The following is a 26932-nucleotide window of genomic DNA, read 5'->3' as shown; positions in this document are numbered from 1 at the left end:
TCAGCCGAAGGTCACTTACTGCTAGAAGTCCCCAGGTAGCGCGTCTTCCTGGATATAGCTACCATCAGTCTGCTACCTTGTACTACCCAGTGCGATGGGTACTTAGAGAGCACATGGTAAACGCAAAGCCCGAAAATGAGCAAGACCCTATTCCCGCAATAGATTACAGTGGAAAGGAGAGGGTGTCTGGGGAGACAGGACCCAAACAAGGGTAACGTGAAACTGGGTGAGGTTGGTGGGGCCCAAAGAGGAAGGTCTTGTTGGGTGATCAAGAAACCGTTTCTTGGGGCGCCTGGGCGGCTCAGTCATTAACCGTCTGCCTTCGGCTCAGGTCATGATTCCAGCATTCTGGGATCGAGCCCCGCATCGGGCTCCCTGCTCAGCGGAAAGCCTGTTTCTCCCTCTCCCACTCCCCCTACTTGTGTTCCCTCTCTTGCTGCCTCTCTGTCAAATAAATAAGCAAAAAATCTTAAAAAAAAAAAAAAAAGCAGCAGCAGCAGCAGCAAATGTTTCTTGGAGGACACAGCGTTGGAACCGAGCACTGAAGGATTTTGGTAGAAACATCACTGGATCCGGGAGGGGGAGCAGCCAGGGAAGGGGAAAAGGCACCCCAGAGTGGAACTGTGGGGTGGAAAGTGTGGGGCACACTTGGGGGGTGCGTAGGAGGGGAAGAAGCAACAAACCAGCGATGTAGGCAGTGATCATTCTGCAGAGGGAGTCCACCCAGGTGCAGTTCGTGCATGTTTTCATCGCCCTAGGCAACCGCAAGCTCTCGGGGCAGCAACATGCAGGGCCACCACGTCTACATCCCACACAGCGTCTAGCACTGGGACTAGAGATGTGGTAGGCCCCCCAGTTAAATTAAATTTGGGGTGAAATCTGCCCACCGAGGCTCAGCCAGAGCACCACCCAATGAGTTAACCTGGTGTCTGCAGCTTCGGGGGGGTGGGCAGAAAAATAGAAGCTGCCTGCCCTTGAGGAGTGTACCGTCTAAGGAGGCAATGACACTGGGCTGTGTACATACAGTCCCTGGCAAGAAAAACCGACCGAGTGTAAATGACAATAGGGTCAAACCGTACAGGAGCCCTGAGGGGAGGCCCCGTGGGAGCAGTGATGTTGGGGTCTGTCACTTCTTACCACCTCCTCCTCCCTGGCCAGGCCCTGGGAGATCGACCCCTCCAAGGCTGGAGGCAGGGAGGCCATCTCGTGTCCTCTGGGATTTTTTTCAAGCTCTTAAGACAGAGTGTAAGGAGATAGGAGGTGGGGGAAAGAGCTCGAAACCAGGAGGACTGAACCCACAGTCTGGATCCCAGCCCTCAACGCATGTGCTGAGTGATCCTGAGCAGGCTGTGGAGCCCTGGAGAGAACCACGGTTTCCTGTAAACGAGAGGCTGCCTCCCTGGCTCACAGGTCTGTAACATGCTCTGCAAACTGCACACCCCCTGTGCGCGGGCAGGTGTCAGCTCGGGAAGCAGGTGCTGACTGAATGAAGGCTACGGGGGGTCGCAAGAACGGGGAGCTCAAGGCAGCAAACAGGCTGGGAAGAGTGACTTATTCCCTCTGCAGTTCAGCTCCCTGTTAGGCAAGGAGTCCTGTGACAGCGACTGGGGGTGGGGAGGGGGGGGACTGACTTCGGATCATCTTTCTAAAAGGCAATTACAGGGGAGAACAGCCCAAGAGAGTTTCCCTGCCCCAATCCACGTTCACTTGCATTGCAAAACTGCCTAGCCCTCTTATTCCTTCTTCCTCCTTCTTCCCCTCTTTCTTCCCTCTTGCTCCTTCGTTTCTTCCTTCTACCTCCTTTTCTTTCTTCCCACATTAATTCAGCTCCTACGACGTGGAAGCCCCGGAGACCTCAACATCTCCCGTTCTCCTCCGAGATATCCAACAGCCAGGAGCCCCTGTGTCCCCTGTGCCTGTGTTGGGCCTTCATCCCTCTCAGCTCCACCACCTCTCCTATCTGTCCCCTGGCCCCGAAGCGCCCTGGGGCCTAAAGACCAAGCAGGTAGGGGCACTAAACGGAGCAATCAGGACCAGTAGAAAGCTCTGCAGTAGGAATGAGCCGTGCTGACCAGCCACCTCCCTCGAGCTCCTCCCGCCCTTCCCCTCTGCAGCTCAGCTCCTTCATTGATTCCAGGCTCACCTGCAAGGCGCTCGATGCTTCTCATGAGCCTACGACTGTCCTTGTCCTTTGCACATAATTCATTTTCCCCTGCACATATGTGGCTCCTTTATTAATGGACCTCTCACATTTCCTTGCCAAAAGGACATATGGGAATGATCAATGCTACAGACTCGCCCTTTCCAGCTCAAACACTGACCCGAGGAGAGGGGCGCTGGTTACCGCTACTGACATTGGCCCCTAGATCCTTCTGTTTGGCTATTTAAATGATACGGTAAACTAATTTCTGTCCCACCTTCTCCTTTGTCTCCTAGCTTATCTGTCCATTCAGAGAGTCTCAAAATCTCGGCCTGTTAGACTGGAAAGGATCCTAGAAATCAAAGAGTCCAACTCTCTTCTTTTACCAAACACAAAACTGAGGCTCGAAGAATTCACCTCCTGTCCAAAGTCACCAAGCAAGACAGAGGCAGGGCCAGGATTGGAGCCCCAGGACCCTTTCTCCAGTCTGGTTTCCTTCCGTGTCTGCAACATTGTCTTTTCATCCTCTTGAGAAGCCGGTGGTGAGTCATTACTCTGTCAGATTTATTCCCGTGCCCGGGACAACATGGGCAATCTTCTAGATGTGGTCAACTTCTCAATAGCAGATAGCAGCTTGAGACTCTTGGGCCAGAGCTGGGGGCAGGGAAGGGTAGTAGGCAGGCCTCTCTCTTATCCTGGGTTTGCCCCGGTCTGACTGGTTGTTGTTCCTCACGCTAGCCTCTCAGTGAAGAGCCGCTTGGAAATGTTGTTAGAACAGGACAGGGCAGGACAGAGGGGGCAGTGGGAGGGGACCATCCGTTGCCTACCTAGCACCCATTCTCCTCTTTTTCCTCCCCAACAGAACCCCCATTTTGTTCAGGTATGCATCCCCCAAGCAGCCACGTGCTTCAGGCGTGGCTGACCCAGCCGCAGCTGTCAAGTGACCTGAGTGGTCTAAGAGTCCTCCCATCCCCCCACCAAAATGTGATTCGGGAATGGGCCAGCGGCCCAATTCTGACCAATGAAACATGAACAGAGACCAGGAGGAAAGGGTCACTTCTCAGAAAAGCTTCCTGTCTCTGAGAGACGCAGTCCTTCCTCCTTCTCTCAGCACTACCATGTCAGGACACGATGCCCGGGCCTGCGGCAGCCAGCCTGACTCCAACCCGAGGGTGGACTCGATGTCAAGGGGGACAGAGAGGAATGGGAGGAAACTAGGTTTCCAAAGACATCAGTCCAGAGTCTGCCTTCCCTCTCAGCTTGCCGTGACATGAGGTGACATGTTTCCTTTTTCTGCATAAGGCAGTTTAATACACGGTTTCCACTGCTGGAGGCTGAATGCACCTTAAGCAGAACGAAGGCCTCAGGGACCCCCTTCCTCCCAGGGCATGATTGCCCCCTGCCTTCAGAGAGGCCCGGGCCTCCTCATCTCCCTGTAGAGGCCCTTCTTCTCAGGCGGCTGTGTGCCGGTCCCTGAGAGACCCCAGTGCCTGCAGACTGGCAGACGCAGCTCACCACACCATTCCTCACACCCTCCCACCAGGCCCCAGGCTCCTTCCTGCCACATGCTTGTTGTTCCCACTCGTCTGGGATGCGGTTTTCTTGGCTGATGTTCTCTTATTAGCAAATGATCTGGATGCTGGGAGAGCTGTGCGTGCCTGTCTGCAGTGTTCCTTTGGCATCTCGCATTCTGGGACCTTCAAGATTCTTCCAGAGCTTCTAGGAATTACAGCCCAGAGAGGGATGCTGGGGGCAGGGGTGGGTGCAAGAGGGGCAGTGTCAAGGTTCCTCAAGGTCTTCTTTTCCATCTGCATATTGCCTTCAGAGAGGTGACAGGGTGGCGGTCCCCAGGGCACTCTGGGCTTCACGGGTCTTCTCTGCGGCTCAACCTGGGCCCCTCTAAGCTGAAACTTCCTAAGCCCCCGAACACCATCCCTCCCCATTGGGTCTCCTCAGCGTCCTCCCTACATAACCAGACAGCCCCTCTTGCAGGCTCCTGGCAACATGGGGCCTCTCATCTGGCTCCTCCTACTGCCTCTCTGAGCCCTGCTGTCCATCCCGTGCTCCTCCCGCTTATCTGCTCCCAGATGCCAATCTCCTCGGATCAGCGGATTTCACCTCTGCTGGGAGCCTGTGATCTCTGCCTCGTCAACTGTTCAGCTCACTGCGGATCTCCGTCCCAAAGCAGCCTGCTGCTCTCTCTCCTACGTGTTTTCTCCCTCTGCTATTATTTACTAATTTAGCTCCGCAAGTACATGGGATTGCAGTTGGGGGAAGGCAGCTCTGGGCCGAAACAGCGTTCTGTCCATGTCTCTCGCCGGGGTGGAAAGTCCCCTCCATCCCTGCTCCTTCCCGGCTCCCACCCCATCCCATCGCCCTTCCCTTCACCACCCGCCTCTGTCTTTCTGTGGCTTCCGTGCCCCATCTGTGCGCACGCCTCTCTCGTCTTGTCTCCGCTTCCCCGTCCCTGATCTTCTAAATATTAAATCCCCCGAACAGCTCAATCCTTGTTTAAAATCCTCTCCTCTTTCTTGGCACCAAAATATCATTTGGCAAGGGACTCTTGAGTCCCTTGTTTTTATATTTTCATTTGGTTCTTCATTGTTATTTTCTTTTGAGCTGTTTGTAAATTGTTTAGGGGAACGAAAGACTCTGTATAAATTAAGATGAATCAGTCTGACTCAGGGAACAGAGGCTGAGTTTCCGCCCCCTCCCCTGAAGGAAAAATAAGAATATCTTCCAAACACACACCTGTAAACATTATCTCCCCGCCTCGTAGCTCCCCCACCCAGATCACTGGATTCTCACTCTCTTGGATGCCCATTTATCTCTGAACCTCTGTAGCTTAAACTCTGCTCCCCAAAATCAGACCAGGACAGGAGCCATTAAAATCTCATCGAATAGTCCGTACAATCTGGGTTTTATTCAATGAAATAAACACTTAATTACAAACATCTGTTTTAGCCTAAATTCTAATTACTTAACCTAGCCATCTGTAATTTTAACAATTTTCTACGATTTTTGTTCTTTGCAGTGTGATTAATGGGAACGGCATGTGAAATAGCGGGTATGTGTCTCCATCCACAGCTTGCCCGCGTGCACCTCACATAGTGCCAGGCGGGAAGCAGGGGAGCTGTGCACTGTCAGCCACCTGGAGGTGCAGCCCCGGCCTGGGCCTGGGTGGCGGCACTCACCTCTCTCTCTCACTAACCCTTTAGCTCAGATGCTCCCTCTGTGTCCTCAGAGCAGCCCCCCTTCCAGCAGCCCCCTTTCCAGCAGTACCCTGGGGCACAGTGGGGCACACACAATTTGAGAGGAAGAGAAACAGGACAGGAGAAATGCCAAGGGTGCAGAAGACAGATGGAGTGCAGGAAAGTAAGGGGAAGGGGAAAGGGAAGGGAGGGGGAAGAGAAAGGGGAGAGGAAGGGGTGATGGGGGAGAGGAAGACAGGAAGGGAAGAGTCCCAGGAGAAGACAGGAGAAGGGAGACTGGACCTGAGACAGAGAGAGAGGGCAGAGGGGACCAGGGCAGGGGAGGGGGGAGAGAAGAGGGCCCTGGAGGCAGGAGAGAGCAAGTCCCTGTGGAGGAGCTGCCTGCAGCCTTTTTAGAAAGCTGGATGGGGAGATAGACTGGCCCGGGCTTTCCTGGAACTGATTATTTCTCGCCTTCCTCCCCAGCAAATGAAAGGGCTGGGCTGTTCGTGCTGGGAATTTCAACCCCAAAGAGACAGGAAGAGGCACTGCTTTTCAAAAGGCAGTTGCTAAGTGAGAAGCCTTGAGAAGGATTTGTTGCTGTTTGAAGCTGTGAGCTTTCTTTCCATATTCTTCCAGGTGAGGAGTTTCTATAACACCTTCCCTTCCTCCTCAGAGGCTACAGAGATGTGGCTGCAAGGCTTTTGGCACCGAGAGGCAGTCTTGGGCTCTCGTCTCCCTCTTCTGTGCCTCAGTTTCCCCATTTACTAAACAAGGGGTGCGTGACCACTCTCAGCTGCTATTAGAATGCCGTGGGGAGGAAAAAAAGAGGTCGAGGGGGGATACTTTCGTGGGAAGTGCTCCAGTATTCCAGATGAAACAAACGGGATAAGCACTCCCGTCTCCTGAGCTAGAGAGAACATACGTCCCTGTTCTGCGGGCAAGAAAACAGCAGGGCTCGGTCCAGAGAAAGCTGACTGAGGCAGCATCACAGCCTGGGGCCCAGGACTGACTGTCCCCTCCCGGGGAACGGGGCTAGGTCTCAGGCTCACACTTAGTCTCCTCACACTGCCCCTCTGAAGTAGGCTTGTACTCTTGTTCTCCACCCCCAACACGGAGGGAGGCTCCAGAGAGCCCCCCACTCCCTGACTGCCCCCCAACATTCTTGAGACAGGAGCCTCTCGAGGCTTTGGGAGGTCAGAGACTGGATTGGGAAGGACAAAAATGAGGTCACAAGGGCTGCTTCCATGTGACTGGACATGGGGCCCCTGCTCCACCCAGGACGGCCTCACACCCTGCACAGAGTCCCGTACACTAAGTGAGCAGCAATGCAGTCTTTGCTTCCCCCTCCTCTGGGAAGCCTTCCCTGATCATTCCAGGCAGAACGAAGAGGCTTTACTCTGCTTCCACGGGGCAAGATCCCACTTGGAACCATTTTCCTAGAGGTGGGGGCAGATCTTACTTCCCACACCATGCACCCCAGAAGTTGTAGAAGCTTTGGCTCTTCTTTACCGCGATGGGCTATGGGACGGGCCCCCATCCTTCACTCTGCCCTGTACTCAGGCCTGTTGCCATGTGACTCCTTACTTTTCATCTCTAAAAGAGTAGAGTCTGTTTCCTCATTCCCTGACTTTGAATCTGTCTGGGTGCCTTTCTTTGGCCAACATGATCTGGCAGTCGCCGTGTGCCCGTTCTGGGAAACTAGCACTAAAAGGTCTGGTGTGTTCTGACTTGCTTTGTCACCGTCCTGCCACTGCCACGAGAATACGCCAGGCTGGCTTGCCTGCTGGGCCAGGGGAGGGATGAGAGGCGCGTGGAGCAGGCGCTGACCCCCAGCTAGGTTAGGAATCTGTAGCTAATCCTTCCTCACCCCCCAGATGAGCTGATCTCATGCACAAATGCACGAGCTACAGAAATGCTTAGTGTCACATGCTAGTGACGTTTGGGGATTGGTCGTTACCCAGCACTTACACAGCAAAAGCTACCCGATAGACCTACGGATGCCTAACCCAGTGGCTGCCACATAGCATGTTAAACAAGCTCATTCAATGAATAATTGTGATTTGAAGATCGAATTATATTCCCTTTTATCTTCACAAAAATCTCCCAAGGTGTCAAGCAGAATCAGCCCAAAATGACCAATAAAAAAATCTGAGACCCAGAAGAGTTACATAACTACTGAGGATCACGGAATGAGAACATGGCAAGACTGGTATTTGAATCCAGGTCCTATGCCCCCGAGGCCAGGGCTCCCCTGGGCACGTGTGAGCACGGCCGGCCCCAGAATCCTGTGAAAGGCACTGGCTGGCCTGCATGTTGGGTCTTTTCCTTGTAAGCCCTCCCACTGGGTCCTGGGCGGGCCTCTCCTCTGCCTGCTTGTGGTCAGTGTGAGCGGTAATGGCAGGACTGAGACCCCCCCTACCCCAGAGAGCAACTGGAAATACCAGTTTTCTGATATTTCTGGGAGGGACAAACCTGGTCCTACCATGACACCGTGCCTGAGCATGTCCCGCACTGTCCTTAACCCATCTACTTCCTTTCCTTCAGATGTCTCACCCCTCCAAGTCCTTCCTATGGATTCTCACCTCTTTCAGGTCTCAAATACCTTGTTGGGATGTGCTCCTTAAACCTTTCCTGAAACTCAGTTCTCAAGCATCCCTCTCCTACCCGGCTCCCTGACCACAGATCCTTGAGCTCTGCACGAGCTCTGACCCCTTAGTTACTCTTTCCTTCCTAGGACTTCCGCCAGGCTACACAATCATGGAGGTACCCAGCTTGTTGGATGGACACTCTGTCCACGCCCCTGCCTCCAGGAAGCCCAATGCTGGATCATTGCCTTGGCCAAGCACTAATTAGTTGTCCATTTGTGCAGATGTCCAGAAATGTCCTTGCCCCTGGACATGGATCAAAGACAGTTCTCACTCCTATTTTAGAAGCCCTCCAGGGAAGGTCCCACTCCAGGAAGGTGCCCGGTTCCACTGGCACCTCTCAGGACTACTTCTTTTCCAGTTTTTTCTATCTCTAGCTCACTGTTCCACCTTCCTCACTCATTCATTCATTCATTCAACAAATACCCACTAACTACTTTCACTCTGCCAGGCCAATTTGCAGTGGCAACAGAATGATGCTCGTAGAAAGAGGGAAAACGGCATAGCGGTTAAAACTCTGAACTGGGTTCTGCTGCTAGTTCCTTTGCTTACTGGCTGTATGACCCTGGGCTGTTTACTTAACCCTTCTGGGCCTCTGTGTCATCATCTGCAAAGTGAAGATACTGATAGCAGACCTCAGAATAGTTATGGGAGCAGCACATGAGCTGTCTTATGAGGCTCTGGGAAGCTTAAATGTGATGTGGCTGGGACAGGACCTAGACAGCCAGGCAATCCTGGTCTCCCAAGAACTTGCCTTGTAACAGATGGACACAAGCCCACATACCTGACCTGGCCCACAGAGTAAGGACATCAAACCCAGTGCAGTATGCCAGGAAAAACTTTGCTTCCATCACATACACAGCAGGGGAAGGGAGTGCAAAGGGGAAGAACATGGGTGATGGCACAAAGGAGACTCTCTGTGTGAGTAGTACTACTCAGGGCAGTGGTCCAGCGTGATGGCGAGAGCACTGGACCAGGAGTCAGGAAATCTCAGAATCTAGCGTCGTGCTGCAAGGCTTGGCGTGAGCCTTTGAACAAGACCTCCGCATCCCCACGCTCAGCCCCATTCCCAGGCTGGGTTTCAGTTTCCTATCCTGAAAAATGAGGAAGCAGTGAGCTACAAGTGCCTTCCAACAGGAGGACTGTTGGATCCTAAACTCAGGCAGTTCTCAGCAACAGCAGGATCGGGAGTCTGGCTGCAGGAGACGGACGGACATCAACATCCCTAAATGACAGATCCACACCTCTGCACAAGGCTCTCCCTGCGGACCTCCAGGAAGCTTCTTGCTTACAGCTCACTCCTCCCCAAACCTTCTCCCTCATTACTGCTTCCCAACACTGGTACATACCACTCTTTGAGCAGTGCCCAACAGGGCTAGACTCCAGAAGCTTGCATGCGTGCATGTGGAGGCAAAGGGGCACAGGGAGGGCTCCGGCGGGTACTTACCGCAGGCCCCGTGAAGGGCACGTGGTCACAGTTCTCCTGCCACGACTGGTTGAGGCTCTGGGCAAACTCTTGGAAGAAAGCATGTGACTGGTTGAAGATGGAAAATCCCAGGATGTTGACACGGTCGTCCATAAGGCTGTCCATTCTCTGGAGCGAGAACTCCTGCAAGACCCATGAGTCAGAGAACAGGGTTAGCAAGGGTGGAGGCGTAGGGATGGAGCGCGTCCTTCTAGTCCCATGAACACTTGCTGGCAGGCGCTCTGCTAGTACTCAAGGTCCAGAGAGAACCATGGGTTGCTCTTCTGATGTTGGGGGAGGGGAGGAGGAAAAGAGAAATAAGCAGAATGATCTCTAAGAAAGGGGTATATGTAACATGCACCGAGAGAGGAAAAGTCTAATGTGACTGGGGGAAGCAGGACTGTGTCCACAGAAGGTGTGACCCTTTGAGCTGAGCCTTGAAAGAGGCAGAGGCTTCCGCTGGGTGGCAAACGAGCATGGACAAAGGTGATTCCAGGAAGAAGTCACCACGGCGGCTGAGAGGCATGGAGGTGAGAAAGTGTGGCCCTTTCAGCCAGCTGCCTGCCGTGGACTTGGACAAGAAGGCGCTGCTTGAAGTGTGGTCCCCGGAGTCCCTGCCATTGGAACTCTTTGAGGTAGCTTTAAAAAAAAAAGTGACAATTCCTGGGCCCCACCCAACACCAACTGCATCTGAATCACCCGAGCTGAGGGCTGGGTGTCTGCATTGTCAGCGGGTCCCAAGGTCGTGTGCCAAACGCAGCAATGCTTGGGAGTCGGAGTCGCCGGGTGAGCACGTGGGACACAGAGGGTGAGGGCACAGTGAGAGGTGAGGCTGGGGAGGTCAGCAGGGGCCAGAGCTCAGCGGCCTGGCTGGTGGGCTAGGGACCCAGCACTTTATCCTGCAGGGCATGGGATCTGAGGGGACTGCCAGCAGGGCAGGGACAAAGCCAAGTTTGCTTTCAAAGAATCTCAGCCTAAAGGTCTGCACGTAGGGTTGTGCCTTCGCTAATTATTATATTTCCCCATTCATTTAACAGATATTTAAGTGCTTCTCATGAGCCAGACCCAGGCACAAAAGATGTTCTAGGCACAAAAGAAATGAACAAGAGAGACACCTGTCCTGTTCTCAAGGAGGCTGTGGGTTAATGGAGGAGGCAGACTATAAGCACACAGAAAAAACCAGAATTTCAGCTGTCTATGGGAGCGATAGTTGGTGAGGGGAGGCTGCTACTTCGGATGAGGGAGTCAGAGAGACATTATCCAGGGCAGGGACATTTAGAAGCTCAAGGGGATTCTCCCAGGACCCATGGCCTTCTTCCAGGGCCCTGGCTGGAGATAGCTGTTCTCTCAGAGAGCTAACACCTGCAGGGAGGAGTCCCATCAAGGCCAGTCAGTGTCAGAGGGAGAAGAATCACCCTCCTCCAGCAGGGCTGAGCTCAAGACTGCAGGACCTCTGAGGCTCTATGCAAAGAAACTGGGCAGAGCGTGTCTATCTATACAGCGCACCGGTCCTGCTCCTGGAAGAATGGCTTCCAATGCAGGTCAGGCCATCTTCACATCCTGAAGTCACATCCATCACGTGTTCGTTCCAAGTACCTCACCACAGCTCCACACCCCACAGGCACACGGTAGTTATAGAGCCCAGGATGAACCCAACAGCCACTCGGCCTGACGGGACAGATGGCAGGTGCCCCGGGCTTACTTTCTGGATGGGCATTGTTTTCCTTCAGACACACTCCTTTTCTCAAGACTTAGCTCCACGGGACCCTGGCCTGTCCCCTGCATCCTCACTGACACATACAGCCACGGCCAAGGCCTGAGGCCACGGGCCTGACCTCACCTGCCCAGAGTCTGGCCTGATTAACTGCGGTTTACAGACTGAAGTTACAAAGGTTCCTTTGGAGCCTCCAACCCCCCACAGCATGGAGTCGGATGAGGATTAAGTATATTTTGGATCCTGCCACGCTCCCGTTAGGGGAACACAGACGTGCCAGAGAGCGTATTGATTCATAAACTGATATTATCTCTGGGCTCTCGAACAGGGCAGCTACCCATGTGCTGTGGGCTACCAGCAGCACGAGGGGCAGATGGCTAATCAGAAGAGATGCATCTGCAAGAGGGGGGAGGTGGTGGGGGCACACAGCCAGGCTGCTGTCAGGCAACCGAGGGGCCTCACCAGCTGGAAGATGTCCCCTCTCCCTTGGCTTCCTTGTCAATGTGGCCCATCATCACCCCTCCCCTCCGCCCGCTCCCCCACCCAGGCTGATGGAAGGAGGCCTGTTTCAAGGGAGCCCTGATGTCTTAGATGTCTGCAGACTCCCTGCTCCCCGTGGCAGTAGGAGCGTACGTAAGGGCTTTGGGGTTCAGATCCAGGTTCCACACCGTTCTGGATGTAAGCCCTTAGGGAAGGTCTTTAACCTCTCCGGGCTTCAGATTCTCCTTTTGTAAAATGGGAACCATAATGACAGCAACCTGACATGTTGTTCCAAGGCACATGTAAAATGCACGCAAAAGCCTTTGCATCGTACTTGGCACATGGAAGTGCTCAACGTATAACAATTACCAAAATACGACCCTGAGATTTCAGGCACCTTCCAGCCCCCTCCATTAGTTCCATTTGCTTTGGAAATGTGAGTTAGGAAGGTGTTTCCTTCAACTCTGTGCTCTCGGCAGAGGAAGACTGAATGAGTTAATTACAGACACTTAGAGACAGCCCTTCCAGAAGTCAGCCCGTCTGTCTTCTTGCTTTTAATTTCTACCTTCTTATCCCTCAATTATATCCTTTTTCAAAGGCCCCCTTAAGATAAAAAGATACAGGAGCTTCCTTGATAATTCATTCTATTTATATGACTCATGGGAGAGCTTGCAAAAGGACAAGAAAGGGAGTGGTGTGTTCTCTTATCATAATTTCCCGGGACACTCTCAACTCTACTCCCCGAGTGCCCTTTCAGGTAGGAAGTGCCTCTTTATGTCTAAACTTGGACTCTTTTGCTGCTGTTGAAGGCTGATTTCTAAATGAATAAGGGGAAACCACTGACCACTGCTGGTTTCTATACGATGAACATCTTCTAAGTCAGTGTTTCCCAAAATATGTTCCTTGGGACACTAGCTTTTCCAGGATGTTAACAGAAACTTCACAGAAATGAGGTTCCCCGTTAAGGTGAGAACACACTGCATATTATTATATCTGCTTTTCAAGATTCATAACACACACTAGCAATAGTAAAGGTTTAAAGAAGTCCTGCAGGAAAGCAGCTTGTTTAAATTTTGTTCAACCCAGAACCTTCCAAATGTATTACCATGGAACACTTCTTTCCCCCCAAACCTATGAGGGTCTCACAGTAGTGTTCTAGAAAATGTACTTTGGGAAATGCTATTCTTTTGGGGGGGGAGCTATGTGTGTGCAAGTGGAGGGGGGTGGGAGGAGCAGAGGGAGAGAGAGAATCTTAAGCAGGCTCCACACCCAGTGCGGAGCCCAACGAGGGGTCTCACAACCCTGAGATCACGACCTGAGTTGAAATCAAGGGTCAGACACTTAACCCACTGAGCCACCCAGGAGCCCTGGGAAATGCTACTCTAAACACATTCAAGGAAACATGCCTTATAAACCCAAAATCAAGTGGCGGAAACATTTTGCTGAGAGGGATATTTCATAAAATTAACAAATTTCAGGATTGGAGGGGATTAAAAGCCATCTGGTTCCTGCTGCCCCCCACAAGCTCTAAGAATGCACACCGGGCTCGCTTGGTTCCCCGTGTTCCCCCAACCACACAGTCTGGCTGGAGGCAATCTTACTTGAAGTGAGAGAAAAAGCTGGAAGACGTGGGGTCAAACATGTTCTTACAAGGGTGGGGGAGCTTCGTTCTCCTCTCATAAATGGTTCAAGAAGGGAAATCCTAAGGGTCCCCACTCCCAATGGGAGTGGATTCCATCATGGTGATGCCAGGGGAACCAGGGCGAAGAACAGAGCCAGGGGCCGCCTGGTAAGGCCGAGTGGCAGAACAGACCAAGACCAAATCTTCCGTTACTCCAAGTCTGCTTGAATTTGTGACAGCCCCTGTGCTGCCATTACCTTCCCGAGTAGGTGGCCTTTCTCTCCAAAGGCCCGTATGTTCCCAGAGAACAACAGTGCCTCGTCTTTGAACCCCACACTGCACCCAGCATAGTGCCTGATATCCTGAAGTTGTCTGGTAAATGCTGGCTGAGGACTGTCGTTGGAAGACGTTTCTCGTTGATTGAGAACCCTGGGGTCCTCAGTGTGCCTAACTCGTTACCACTGGTCTGCAGTCTTCGTCCTACCGAAGGCATCAGAACGTGATTATCCTCTGGAGATTGCATTATCGTATTTTGAGAAACAAATTCCTGACAGCTTGTTTTCTTATCACTTGGCTTTCACATTAGAACATTTTTAAATGTGTACGCATGCATGCATGTATGTGAGAGTGTGTGTGTATGTGTGTGTGTGAATTTTTGAGTGTGCAATGATTTGCAGGGAACTACATAACTACCATCGAAGGTCATGTCATAGCCACAAATAGATTCAGGGGAATCCCTCGGATGAGAGGCCCAGAAGGAAAGCCTCATGGCTAAGGGCTGGGGAGCAACACAGAGAGGTCATCAGGAATGGTACAACCCAGCTGAGCGCCCCTCGCTTTCTCCAGCGGGTCCTGGTCTACCAACAGGCATCCACTCACCAGCCACCTGCAGAGACTTCGTGGCTCTCCAGCCACCAAGCCAGGAGCAAAGGCAGGCTGTGAGTCAGGGGACAAGGTCAGTCGACTAGAACTAAAAGTACAAGAGCTTTGAATGACCCAGATTCAGTTCCTGTGCTTGGCTTTAAGGAAACAAGCAGCAAGCTGAAACATAGGCTTCTGGGTACAACCCAGCCTCTAACCCTACATCACTTGGGCCTGGGCCTCTGTGAAACTGGAAGTAGTGGGGGTGACATCCTACGACGTTTTGTCTGCCCAGCAGCCCCTTCTCCCTTGTATTCCTCACCCAGGAAGCACATTACTATTCCCCCAGGGACGTAAGCTAGAAACTCCAAATTCTCCTTCATCTTTTAACTGCACTTTCAGCCAGTTGCCAATTAGGTCAAATCTGTCTCTTGAGTCTGTTCCCTGAATGTCTCTTGAGTCTGTCTCTCCCTTTCCAACCCGACTAGGTCAGGCCTTCATCATTTCTCCTTTGTAACAGCCTGTTACCTGAGATCACACCTCTGATCTCCTGAGAGATCACTCCCTTGCCCAACTCCCAGGTGCCATTAATATCGACAGCAAAGAGAGTGGCTCCCCCTGGAGTTGTGCAATGTGGTGGTCTCATCAGACACACCAGCATGTAGTAGAGAGAGCACAGGCTTTGAAATAAGATGATCCTGGATTCCCATCCTGATTTGGCCACAAACTGGTGGGGTGATTCTGGGCAGGTGAATAACCTCTCTGAATTTCAGCCTGCTCACCTGTAAAATGCAGCTAAGAACATCTACCTTGCAGGGATAATCCACAGAAAGCGGCGGGTGCATCATAGGCATTCACGACATGTGAGTCCTGTTCTCCCCAAATGCAGTCCATCCTTCACGCTGCCCCCCCTTCTCTTTCCTTCTGGTTCCCATGCTACAGCTGGATCCTGACAAAGGGAAATATATGGCCTGGGGGGTTATCCTCCCTCTCACTCTCTAAGAAGCTTTTCTTAGCTACTTGACAAATGAGAAAAGTTTTGCTAAACAAGTCACCATAAGGTGTTAATTGCTTGGTGTGGCTATTTGTGTCAAGACAGAAGGTCTGAAGTTCCAGATCTTCCAACCATAAATAATTATAACAAAGCAATACTTAGAATAATAATAATTGCTACAATGCATTGACCACCAGCTGTGTGCCTGGCAGAACTAAGCACTTTCTGTGCAGGATTTCAATTCATCCTGATAGCAGCCCTATGACATAGGAGCTATCATTGCCACTGTGAGGCTGAAGGAACCAAGACCTGGAACAGCGCACAGCTCTCCCTAGGGCACACGGCTGTAAACAAAGGGGTCTAGACTCAAACCCAGGCCCAGCGGACATCAGAGCCGGTGCTCCATGTTCTCATACCATCCACTCACCACGGCGTGGCCTCAGTGTGGGGAGCACCAAGGGCCAGAGGCCCTCTGAGTTCACTGTGAGATGCTGTGAAACGGCTGGAAAATTGAGTTACAATTGATTTCAGAACGCACAGCTCAACTTAAAGACTGACGAGAAGATTCGCAGCTACAAAATGAACACCAGTAGTCTGAGTAAAGGGATTACCAGACACCAACTAGGTCTCTGCATGAGAAGGATTTTAATTACAAAGGGTCTGGGGCTTGGTGCGGGCCCCAGACTGAGCAAATGAACAATGATCTTGAGAACATGGGAGAGCTGACGTTTGCTCCATACCATTCAGCACGAAGAGCCCAGAGAAGGGATATGAGCAAACAGCAGGGTGAAGCAGGTGGGGAGGGGTCTGGAAATAAAGGTGGTATAATTGAAGATGTGTGTGGCTAAGGGTGCAGAGAGAAGAAGGCCGTGATGCTGCTTCATGACCTTGGCCATCTCGTGTGAGTCGTTCCAGAGCCTCAGCCATCCCCAAGACCCCTCTACGGTCCCCATCATTTGAGCCATGGATGCTTCCCTGCTGACCTGTGGGCTGTCTCGCTCAATGCTGTGTCCCTAGTGCCTAGAGAAAGTCAGCGACACCAAAAGCTGGCTCACTGGCTTAATTAAATGATTAGGAGAATAATTATTCTGGGCAGAGCAGGTATCAGTGTGGAGTTATAACACTCTAAGCCACATACCGTCTCTGGGTATTTGGTCTAGATTTTCCTCACTATAACCCCATGTTCCAAAACCAGTCTTTGCTTTTACATTTCTTAATCTCTTTATTTTTATCTCTTTTAATTAGACGAGTCTTCTCGGTACAAAGTGGGGGAAATAACACTCCGCAGTGTTGATGTGAGGCTTAAAAGAGATAATACCCAGGAAAAGCACTTGTAGGCTCCAAGGATGATGTGAACTCCTTGCGTTACTAGTATTAGTAGTAGTAACAATGAAAATTGCTCAAGGAATGCATTTGCATGCACTTTGAGGCATCGTTAACAGGCAGTGAGGAGACAGCGTGGGGCGGAGGCCACCAGATGTACCATAAGGGCGAGCCTCTCCACTCCTGCATGAAGCCCTCAGCCCTCAGTGGCCCAAGGACCCAATAGCTCCCTTCTTGCCAGGTCCACAGGCAACCCCTAAAAGGTACCATCCTGATGCCTGACAACCTCTGAAATCTCCCTGGATTTGGCTACCTGGACCCAGGCAGGCTGTGACTGTCTCCACAGACCCTTCCCTCCAGAACTGGTTTTATCCTTAACAGTGGTGTTTCAAACACACCCTGGCTTTTTGGCTGCTTTCACCCCAAGACTCTCTGTGCCCAGCCCTGGCCTTTCACTGCCCAAGAGGAGAGGCCAGCAGCCTGCATCACCCAAATCACAAGCCATCATTGAACATCAATTTATTACTGAGTTAATAACATTAACTACTTCTGTGGACATGGTTCGGCATAGCTTATGAGACACTTCCGTGTATCACTTCTGGTCCTCACAAGCCCACTCGGAGAGGACAGGACATTCGTATTCCATTTGGGGGAAGAAGAAACTAAGGTGACTAGGATTTAAGTATCTTGACCTAAAGACAGACATGGGATTAAGATCTGGGTACTGGCTACAAGATCAGTGCTGATCATCCCATTTCTCCCTACTGTGTATTCAGAACCAGGTCACCAGGAGACACGGTATAAACTCAAATGCATGTGCCCTTTGCTAAGGTTGTTAATGACTGATAACTTCTTATGCTCTCACCCCAGGAGTACTGAGAAAACCAGAAGATTCCAATTTCTTAAGCCATTATTATGAAGCTAGATTGATGGAAGATATCCTTAAGACTATATCACTCCCAAACTTGAACTCCTTATCTTCCACCCCAATCTGATCCCCTCCCTTGGTTGCTTATCTGCGAATGTGACCATTATCCACCTATCATTTGGTCCAGAATTTGTAACTCCTCTGTTTCTTCCATTCTTTCACATTCCCCATCCCATTCGTTCCTGTGTAGACACATTCACGGTTGTTGGAGAACATTTTACATTGTCAGCATCTCTTGAATCTTTCCTCTTCCCTCCATCCCCATCCCCTCTGCCTCAATTCAGATCTTCATCAGCTTATTCTTGGACTACCAACTAATTGGTTTCCCTTCCTCCAGCCCTGCGTTTCTCCAAGTTCACCTTGGTGCTATTGCTGGAGGAATTGTTCTAAACTATACATTTGAACATGAGTCCCTCTATTTCCCAGTGCTCTTACGGCAAACAGGGCAAAACTAACTCCTTAGTTTGACACACATGTCTTTTCATGCTATGATTCCTGTCTACCCTTCTGCTCATTCTTCACCTTGACCTCTTCCACCACCCAAGCCAGGCAGAACTGGCCATTGCCTCAACTGGGCCACCACCATACCTCATGGGTATGCCTATCATCACTTAGAGCCTTTTATCATATGAGTTTGTTCAAAGCTACTTCCCAAGGACTGGGTGCTCTGGAGACAAATGCACTCACATCACCAGCATTTACACTAGTGCACAACATAGAGAAAGAAGTCAACACTACTTGGACGCCTGGGTGGCTTAGTCGTTTGAGCATCTGACTCTTGATTTCGGCTCAGGTCATGATCCCAGGGTCATGGGATCAAGTCCTGCATCAGGCTCCACACTCAGTGGGGGGTCTGCTTGCGATTCTCTCTCCCCCTCTTCCTCTGCCCCCTCACTTTCTTTTTCTAAAATAAATAAATAAAATCTTTAAAAAAAAAAGTCGACACAATAAATTTAAGCAGGAAGCACCTGTCAGGCTGTCCCCCATCTTACCCCACGGACCTCTTTGATTTCACAAGGCTCTTCTTTGACTTCACAAGCCTCTCCTTTAGGGCTATAGCCATTCATCTTTCCTGGAGACCCAGGGCATGGCAGAGGTCAGGCCCCCGACCCGTGTCTCACAAGTGCTCTCTCAGCCTCTCTCAGGAAAGCCCTGGAGCCACCGGGAGTCCAGGGTCTGCTGGGTACCCTTTCACCCCCACCCCGGCCCACCCCAGGTTCCTGTCTATTAATCTGCATCAAAGCCTCTGCTCTCCACAGGCTGGGCAATTGCTTTTTGTGGAATAGGTCTTTGAAGAAAGGAGCAGCTGGGAGGCTAATTCATACCTGCCAGTGAATTCCATTTAATGGAAGATTTGGTCCTAAACCTCTCAGCCCCCAGATCTCCTGGATTCTTCTCCCTGCATGCTTCCTATTCATTTATCCCTGTGACCTAAACACGTATATCCGTTCCTCCCAGGGACCCATCCCTTCTCTGCGTTTCTTTCCCAACGTGAATCCCCAAACAGGACTTCAAACCCAGACCATATTCGGTCTTGTTCATTGATCTGCTGCCTGTACCTTACCCCATCCCTGGGCTTAGCAGATGCCCAATACACATTCATTAAATGAATTAATGGTCACCTGTAAACACCATCAGGGTGGGATAACCTTTCCAAAGCCTTCAGGTTATTTGCTCCCAGGAAGAGGAAGGCAGAGGTGGGGCGGGGGGAGGTGGGGGAGGAACCCTCTCACTTGCACCCCAGCAGCTGTGATGATCTTCATTTTGTAAATTGAAGACTGTTCTGTGCCTCTGGGACTCGATAAGTGGTTACTAACTGGGAAGCCGAAACCTCCGTGGGTCGACCTGACATGAGAAAGAGTGGACACGGTGCTCTCTCCTTGGGCTGGGGAGGGTGACTGCTTCTCTGCAGGCCTGCTTCCTTCATCAGGTGTCGAGTCCTTACCTCCGAGGTCCCCCGCACTCAGGAGCCACTGATCAGGCCTCCTGGCTACACACCAGGTGCAAAACCTCTCTTCTCCCAGGTCCCAACTCATTAGCCTCAGGCATGTAGAGACTCCAGGCACCCCCATCCCCATCTCCCCAGGGCTCTAAGGAGGTTTCGAGGAAGATGAGCGGTGCTCTCAAACAGTAGCCTTGGCCTCCCGCTGACTCTGCCCGTCCACAGCTCTGCAGCAGGACCAAGCGATGGGCTTCCACAGGGGATGCTCTGGATAGACTAGGACATATGTGACTCAGGCAGGACCAGGACTCAGGCCATGGGGCTCTCAGCTGGATCTTCGCACAGGGGAGGGCAACAGACCTAAGAGGAGATTTTCACATCTTGGCCTTTTCCACCTCATTCGTTCCGCAAAAATACGAGCATCGCCTGCAGGATATGTATCATGTTAGGCACGAGATATACAACAAGCCCTGTCCCTCACTTCCAGGCGCACGTACTTAGTCACAAGCGGGAGGTGAGTCCCAGGCTGTTGGTCAGTATGAGTCCTTGAGGTGCCGAAAAAGGTGGTCCCTTTTATCAGAATTTCCGTTGTTTCTCCTAAGCTGAGAGCTGGTTGCAAGACGAGGCCTGAACAATGAGCAGGAGCCAGCCAGACGGAGAGGTGGGAGGAGGAGCTCCCCAGACAGAAACGACAGCCTGCACAGAGCCCCAGGAGCGAGGGAGTGTGATACGCTCAGGCCAGGGCAAGTCTCAGTCTGGCTGCGGGAGCTGTGGGTGGTGGGGACTGGGGCAGGGTAAAGCCCAGCGGGAAGCACCGGAGATGCTGCTCTGGACTTTATCCTGAAGGTCATGGGGAGCTACGGAAGGGATCTAAGCAGGAGAGAGAGCATCAGGCATGGTTTCAAGAGGATCTTAATGCTGGGGCAAGATAAAAATCCAGCTTTGCAACTCACAGGAGAGGCGGCCACCAAGCGGGTTATTGCTGGAGGCTTCAGCCGGACGGGTAGGTGTCCTGCTTACCGCTGGGCTGTGAACCTGAGGTGTCAGAACCACAAAGATGGAGCTGGGGGAAGACTCAGATGGTGATTAATTGAGCTGTTGATGCCTTTGACACTGAGTGGAGCCTGATGCTGGGGACGGAGAAGCTGGATTGCCTAATAATAACAGCACTTGATACTCCTAATGGTGCTTGTAATACAATAGCACTTATAATGTAATAATAATAATAATACGATTTGCCATAATGTCTTTTATTCTCAGACTCCCTATGCTTTCCAAACATTCATTAAATCCCAAACACTCTTCTCAGCAGAGCCCAAATTCCTTAGCACTAGGCGCCTCTGTGATAGCTGCAGCAGTGCCACATGGCCTCGGTTTCCCCCCCGGACTCTGGCTCTCAGTCTTCTCTCGGGGGCTGGGGTGTTCCCTGCGTGGAGCCCTGCAATAGGCCAGCAGAGAGAACCTGGCTGTACCATCTCCCAGGGGATGTGCCACCTCCTGCCCCAAGACTCTCCAGCCTCTTCTTCCTGGTGTCCTGGCTAGAACCCTCCTTGTCCATCCTTCCACAGGGGATGGGGGAAGGGGTGGATGGCAAAGGAAATAAACAGACTTACAAGGTTGGCACATGTGGTAGGCAGGGTTCTAAGGTTCTAAGCCCCCCAACCTTCCCCCACCCTGCCATACATACACACACACACACACACACACACACACACACACACATACACACACACACATACACCCTCGCCAGGACGGGGGCCACGGCAGGTTCTACTTCTATGATCAGTTATAAGGTCCAGGTTATCCAGGTGGCCCTGACCTAAGGACATGAGCTCTTTAAACACAGTTTTCTCTGGCCAGTTGCAGAAGAGGAAGTCAGACAGATTCAGAGTATGAAAAGGCCTGGCACAGAAGGAGCTTCTCTGTGGGTGAGATGAGCTAGGGATGTGACAGAGGTGGTGACAGGTGAGGACCAGAGAGTGGCCTCTGAATGCTGAGAGCGGTCCCCAGCCGAGAGCTGCGAAGAAAACAGAGATTTCAGTCCTCTAACCGCAAGGACAAGAATCCTACCAACACAAAGGAGCCTGGAAGAGGCCCCTGAACTCCAGAAGAGAAGGCAGCCGGCTGTCACCTTGATTTCGGCCCAAACAGAGAGCCCAGCCACGCCATGCTGGACATGTGATCGACGGAACTGTGAGCTAGTAACTGGTGCTATTTTAAGCTGCTAACTCTGTGGTCACTTGTACAGCTTTGTGGAACTGGACCACAGTGATATTTTGAGGACTCGAGATCCTGAACATAAGAGCTTGGAATGATGTCTGGCACACCAGGGACTGCTGCGACAATCCCAGCTGTGGAAATGGGTAGATTTTTATAATCAGACTCTTGACCGGAAATGATGGGGGATCACTGGATCGCTGCGCAGAAGGGGAGGTCAAGGCATCTCTCACTCAATTAACGGAACATCTGAATTTTTAACAGATTCATGACCGAGGGCAAGACAGACCTTCCCTTCTCCCAAAGCTCTATTAGACAGAAGGCCTGGGCAGTCAGAGGGGGACGTTTCCATTGTGTTTCCAGAGATACTGAACCAGAGTAGTCCCCAGAGTCTAGTTCTTATTTCAATTTATTTCCTACACACAGTCTGGTGCACCGAGTCAGCGACACACACGGGCGTGGATGAGAGAGTGTGTGTGCGTGTGTGGGTAAGTGTGGGGGGGCAGATACAGGGAACAAGTAAGTTTCCATTTCTAGCAAATGGATGATACACAAATATCTCAACCTTAGTTCTGAGAACCCCGTGGGACCCACGTTCACTGTCATGCTGTTTGTCAAACATCAGCAGAGGGTTGTCTGATAATGGCCTCCTCCGACGCGAACCAATTTTTTTCACCTCTGCGAGGGTCTCAAAACCCCCTATCGAAGGCTTCTTCGGTTTCCATTGATTTTCCTGGCAATACTCATTCTGTTCTCACATCCCTGCTCTGCGTGGTAAGGATTCAAGTGTATTTGGAAGCTCCTGCCTCAGCTTTGGAAACCAGGGCCCACTGCGAAGCCCAGGTGCCGGGCTCCTCCCCCCACCCCAAGTTCTGGGATAAAGGCCTAATTGGGTCATTTCCATTTTCAATGATCCTGCATCCCTGCTACTGGCGCCTGGTTCTTCCAGGATAACTCACAACAATGCCTTATCCCTTCTACCCTCCCCCCAGACCTACTGATTCGTCAGCCCCAGCTGAGACGGACTCTTGCTTTGGGTAGAGAGCGGATGAAAGAACACAAATGGAATATCTCAAATATGGTAGTCCTTGGAGAAGCCTCCAATGCAGCTTGGGATGATTCTTTGGTTACATGGGCTTGCCAAGGGGAGGGTCCTCGCCCAGCACTGACTTGGCGAGTAGCCACGTATCCGCCAGCCCAGACAGGCAGGCTGTGGCTTGACTCCAATGCCTCTTGGTTCACAGCCTTGTATCAGGTACTATCCAGAGTAAGGAGAGAGAACATTCAGAAGCTCTGAGGAACGAGTGGCCTTGTGAAGTGTGGCGATAACACAGGTGGACCGAGGATTAGAAACGAGTCCAGCCAGTCCAGGGTTGCCTGGAGCTCCAGCTGAAGTTAATCTACACCACAGGGCATCTTGAGTTGGGTCAGGACCTGTGCCCACTGTCCTCCAACCCCTCGATGGCCACCGCAGCTGCCAGCACCTTTCCTTCTCCAGCAAGGAGTGGTTCCTTCCCTAGGGCTTAGGCTTGGAAGGCACTACCCATTGGGGAGAGCAGAGAAGGGGCCACTCTGCCAGTCCAGGCTGAGCCTGTGCCACCATAAGGAACGGGGAAGACTCTGGATTGGCGGAATAATGTGCCCGTCAGACACGGATTAGCAGCTGCTCCATGAGGACAACAGGGCCACCCGCCTGTAGGACTGGGCAAATCTCCATGCTTTCCCCAGGCAGCCCTGGCTTCAGTTCTCTCTTTCAGTCAGCAGAGCCCATCACCTTGCAGGGGGACAACTGCCGACAGCTGCCCAAGAGAGCCCAAAGTGTCTCAGGCATTTGTGTCTCATGGTGAAAGCTCAGGTCTACTCGGGACTCCACCACCCCTCTTCCCCTGCCTTCCACAGGATGGTTGTAAAGCAACAGGGCTGCCTGTGTGTGATGTCCTGAAGGCTCTGAAAGGTTCTCCCCACCCCAAATAACTTTCCTCACCAACTTAACAATTTTCCACATTGTCTACTTCCTTGGTTAGGGCCTCACCTAAAAAGCAAATGTTGCCTTCAGATATTAAACTGTGCGTATCCTTTGTTTGGACTGTCCTGCCCATCCCCCATCTCCATCTGGCTAAGCCCCATAGATTCTTTAAGGCCCTCTGGGTCTTCCCAGAAAGCCTTCCCCAGGAAGCTTTCTCTGAACCTGTCAGGCTAGGCCAGGGGCCTCTTCGATGGCCCCATAATGCCCTGTGAATATCCTCCTCATCACTTTATTTAACCTGTTGATTTACAATAACTTACTTGGGTTTATCTCCCCCTCTAGTCTGACCTCCTCAAAGACGGGACTTTAGTCACTGCTGCCTCCCTGACACGGTGCCAGCTCGGTTAGTGGTGATGCAGTGAATGTGCGGGCCTGTGGACTAGGGGGCCGCCCCTCTCCACTCCTGGCTCGCGCCGAGAGCTCAGGCGAGTCATGCACCCTCCCCACCCTTCCCACCACTGGGAAATGATGAGATTTAGTTAGATGCTCTCAAAGGTCCCCTAATTCAATGCTATCATCATCCATTAACATATTGGCACAAACTGGATTTTGAGATTGGGGAGGCCCGCCATCCAGCAGGAGATGTGGGCTGGGCATGGGAGACAGGATGGCTCCTTCTGGGCAAGCGGAAGTGAAAGACCCCCCTGGCACTGCCCTACCTTGGGGACCTGGACTGTGGGGGGCACTGGAGGACACTGAGAATCCACGTGGAGGAAAGTCACCTCTTTCAAGTGGAAAACATGCTGGCCTGGAAAAGTCACTCAGCCATTTACCAAATATTCGTCCAATCCATGGAGTCAACAGCACTTCAGAGATGAGAGGTCTTTGGAGACCCTCTAGTTTATTGCCAGGGGAGGAGGACCCAGTTCAAATTTACACGTGCGGTCGGCTAGTGGGACCACCAAGCCAAGACCCTGGGCCTGTCCATGCCGACTCCAAGGCTAAGTCCAGCAGCTCCGCAGGGCCGATGAGTGTCATCTGACTTGAGCCTTCTTTGCTGGCTCTGGTTCCGTCTCTCCCTGACCCCCCCCCACCCCGGCCTGTGCTCCAGCCCCAGCGCTGCTACGTGCTCTCACTCACATTCATCCCTTACCTCTGTCCCCATGCGACTCTCTCATTCCCATCCTTCAATAAAACGATTAAAGGAAACCATATCTGTAAACCTTTCTCATGCTCCCCCCTCTGGCCTTCCACACTTCGCACTGACAGCCAGAGCTCTCCAAGCCCCACCACGCTGCTTCCGGCATTCCCCCAGCACACAGTAGGCACTTCATAAATCTTTGCTGCCTAAGTATAGTTGATTCTAGCATTTTGCAAAGGTAAGTCACTAAATCATGGCTGGCTAAGCACTTTATAATCCTATAACTTGGGCCAAGGGGCTTCCAGCAGCCAGCCACAGTTTTCCCAAGTACAGATGCAAAGAATAATTCTTCAGTCAATTCTCCTGAATCTCCTTCTAATTCTCCCTGCCATTTGTCCTTCTGAACACACCCCCTCCCTACCAGTGACCCAGCTTGGAGAACAGACACAGGAGGGTGAGCAGCCAGAGAGCACAATTTTGGACTAAGAGCTTCTTTAGATGCCGGCGTACCCGTGTGGGTGACCTGGAGAGATCTGTTACTACCAGACCTGCTACCTCATTGGGTTTGCATTTGATGGGGAGGAGGGGAGCTTGGAGGCTCAGACAGACACATGCAGAGCATTCATTCACTCCATTACTCTTTTCCTAGTTAGACTAAAAACATATTTATTCACCAAAGTGTACAGCATTTTGCAGAGCGGTTCTCCTAAAAGGCTCAATAAAGGTGAAATATGTAGAAAGACTTAATAATTTTACAATGAACTACACTTTAGAATCAATTGCTCTGGCACCAGGAAGTTGTCTGACTGATGGATTGTAGCTGTGGGCTAGCTCTGTGTGTAGCAATGTGAGTATGTGTGTACGTGTGTGTGTGGACGTGTATGGTGTGTGCTTTCAGAAAAGACTGCAGGCTATCGAAGGCGCTCAAGCACCATGGGAACTGTAGTTCTAACCAGGTGAGAGGCCAGTTTGGAAATGTTTCTGATACTAGCTTTGGAGTTTTGGAAAACTAGAGGCAGGACGTCGGGAAACTGAGGTCTACGGATGGAAATCCCCAATAGGGAAGTGAGCAAGGAGGGAGGGAAGGGAATAATGTTTACTAGCAGCCCACTGAGGATGAGAAACTCTCCATGTTCTTCACAAAATGATGTTATAGGAACTGTTATTCCCATTTTACAAAAGGGAAGACTAAGATTCCAACTGGTGACGTAACGTGCCCCATGTGCATCTAATGTGTGGCAGGTCCAGGCTTCAAACTCATGTCCTCTCTGATCTGAGGCCCTGGCTGCCTCCCTTAAACCATGCTTCCATCCTCTGTCCCCACCCAAGCTTGAGTGCCAAGCCGTGGGGACAGCAGACAGGACTAGATAATTTCATAACGCCCTTGAAAACCTGAAGGAGAGTTTGGTCTCAAAGCCCATTGTGCTCTGGCTCCACGAGTCAGGCGCTGGCCTGAAGAGGCCACTTGACCAAGGCTGGGCTGTGCACGGTGTGGTCAGGAGAGAAAGCAGCCCCAGGGGACACAGTGCACTCAGCGCAATCAGCTGGATTACCTTTATACTCTCCAGCCTCTTCCTACCTCAATGATTATTCTTGGTGCCAATCCTGGGGCTCAGGTTTTGACACTTACCACTCACCAGAACTCCCTGGAACCCTCTCTCTTGGATCTGGAACTAACACACCCTTGAGAGTCCTGCATGCTCTTACTTTCAAGTCTGTCCAGCCCAGAATGGAGGAAGAGCATCATACCAGACCAAGTTACCATATGGGCTACGAAAGTGCTGGGACATCTCAGCAAAGGGGACACTGGGCCCAACTCTTCCTGGCTAAGCTGTAGACCTTTGTGCTCATGGGCTTTGGGGGGATGCGCTGAATTCCTACTGGATACAAGGAGATAAACTCTCTCACCTGGCCAGCCCTCCTGGTCCAAGAACGCTACCCTGTTATGAACTGCTCCATTCATTGACTCAATAAATATTTATTGAGCACCTACTATGTGCCAGTAGGCACCTGGGGTACAGGGATAGACAAGACAGACTTGGTCTCACCTTCATGAAGTTCAAAGTCTGGTGGAGGGGTCAGATACAGAAGAAAGAATTCTCATTTGAGATGAATGCTACAAAATACAGGACCCAGCGTGCCAGGAGAGTGTCACAGGGGACCCAACCTAGTGTGGTGTCGGGGGAGCCTCCTTAAGGAAGTGACATTTAAATAAGACCCAAAAGATGAGTAGGTCTGGCTACTGAAGCAAGGACCAGAAGGGACAGACGGTGAGCACGCTCCCTTCCTCTGACATCAATG

The 26932-nt window shown here is 51.6% G+C and overlaps 1 protein-coding gene across 1 annotated transcript in view; it reads right to left on the bottom strand.

The window, feature by feature from the left end:
- GRIK4 (glutamate ionotropic receptor kainate type subunit 4) overlaps positions 1-26932 on the bottom strand; it is a 367864-nt gene that overhangs the window by 116375 nt on the left and 224557 nt on the right. Inside the window, exon 9 of the mRNA XM_002914075.4 lies at positions 9427-9588. Coding sequence (XP_002914121.2) covers positions 9427-9588 — 162 coding nt within the window. The remainder of the gene's footprint in view (positions 1-9426; positions 9589-26932) is intronic.

Source organism: Ailuropoda melanoleuca, chromosome 8 (assembly GCF_002007445.2).
Source record: "Ailuropoda melanoleuca isolate Jingjing chromosome 8, ASM200744v2, whole genome shotgun sequence".
NCBI classification, from domain to species: domain Eukaryota; kingdom Metazoa; phylum Chordata; class Mammalia; order Carnivora; family Ursidae; genus Ailuropoda; species Ailuropoda melanoleuca.
Note: the sequence above shows the minus strand (reverse complement) of the source record. Positions and strands in the feature narration are given on the sequence as shown.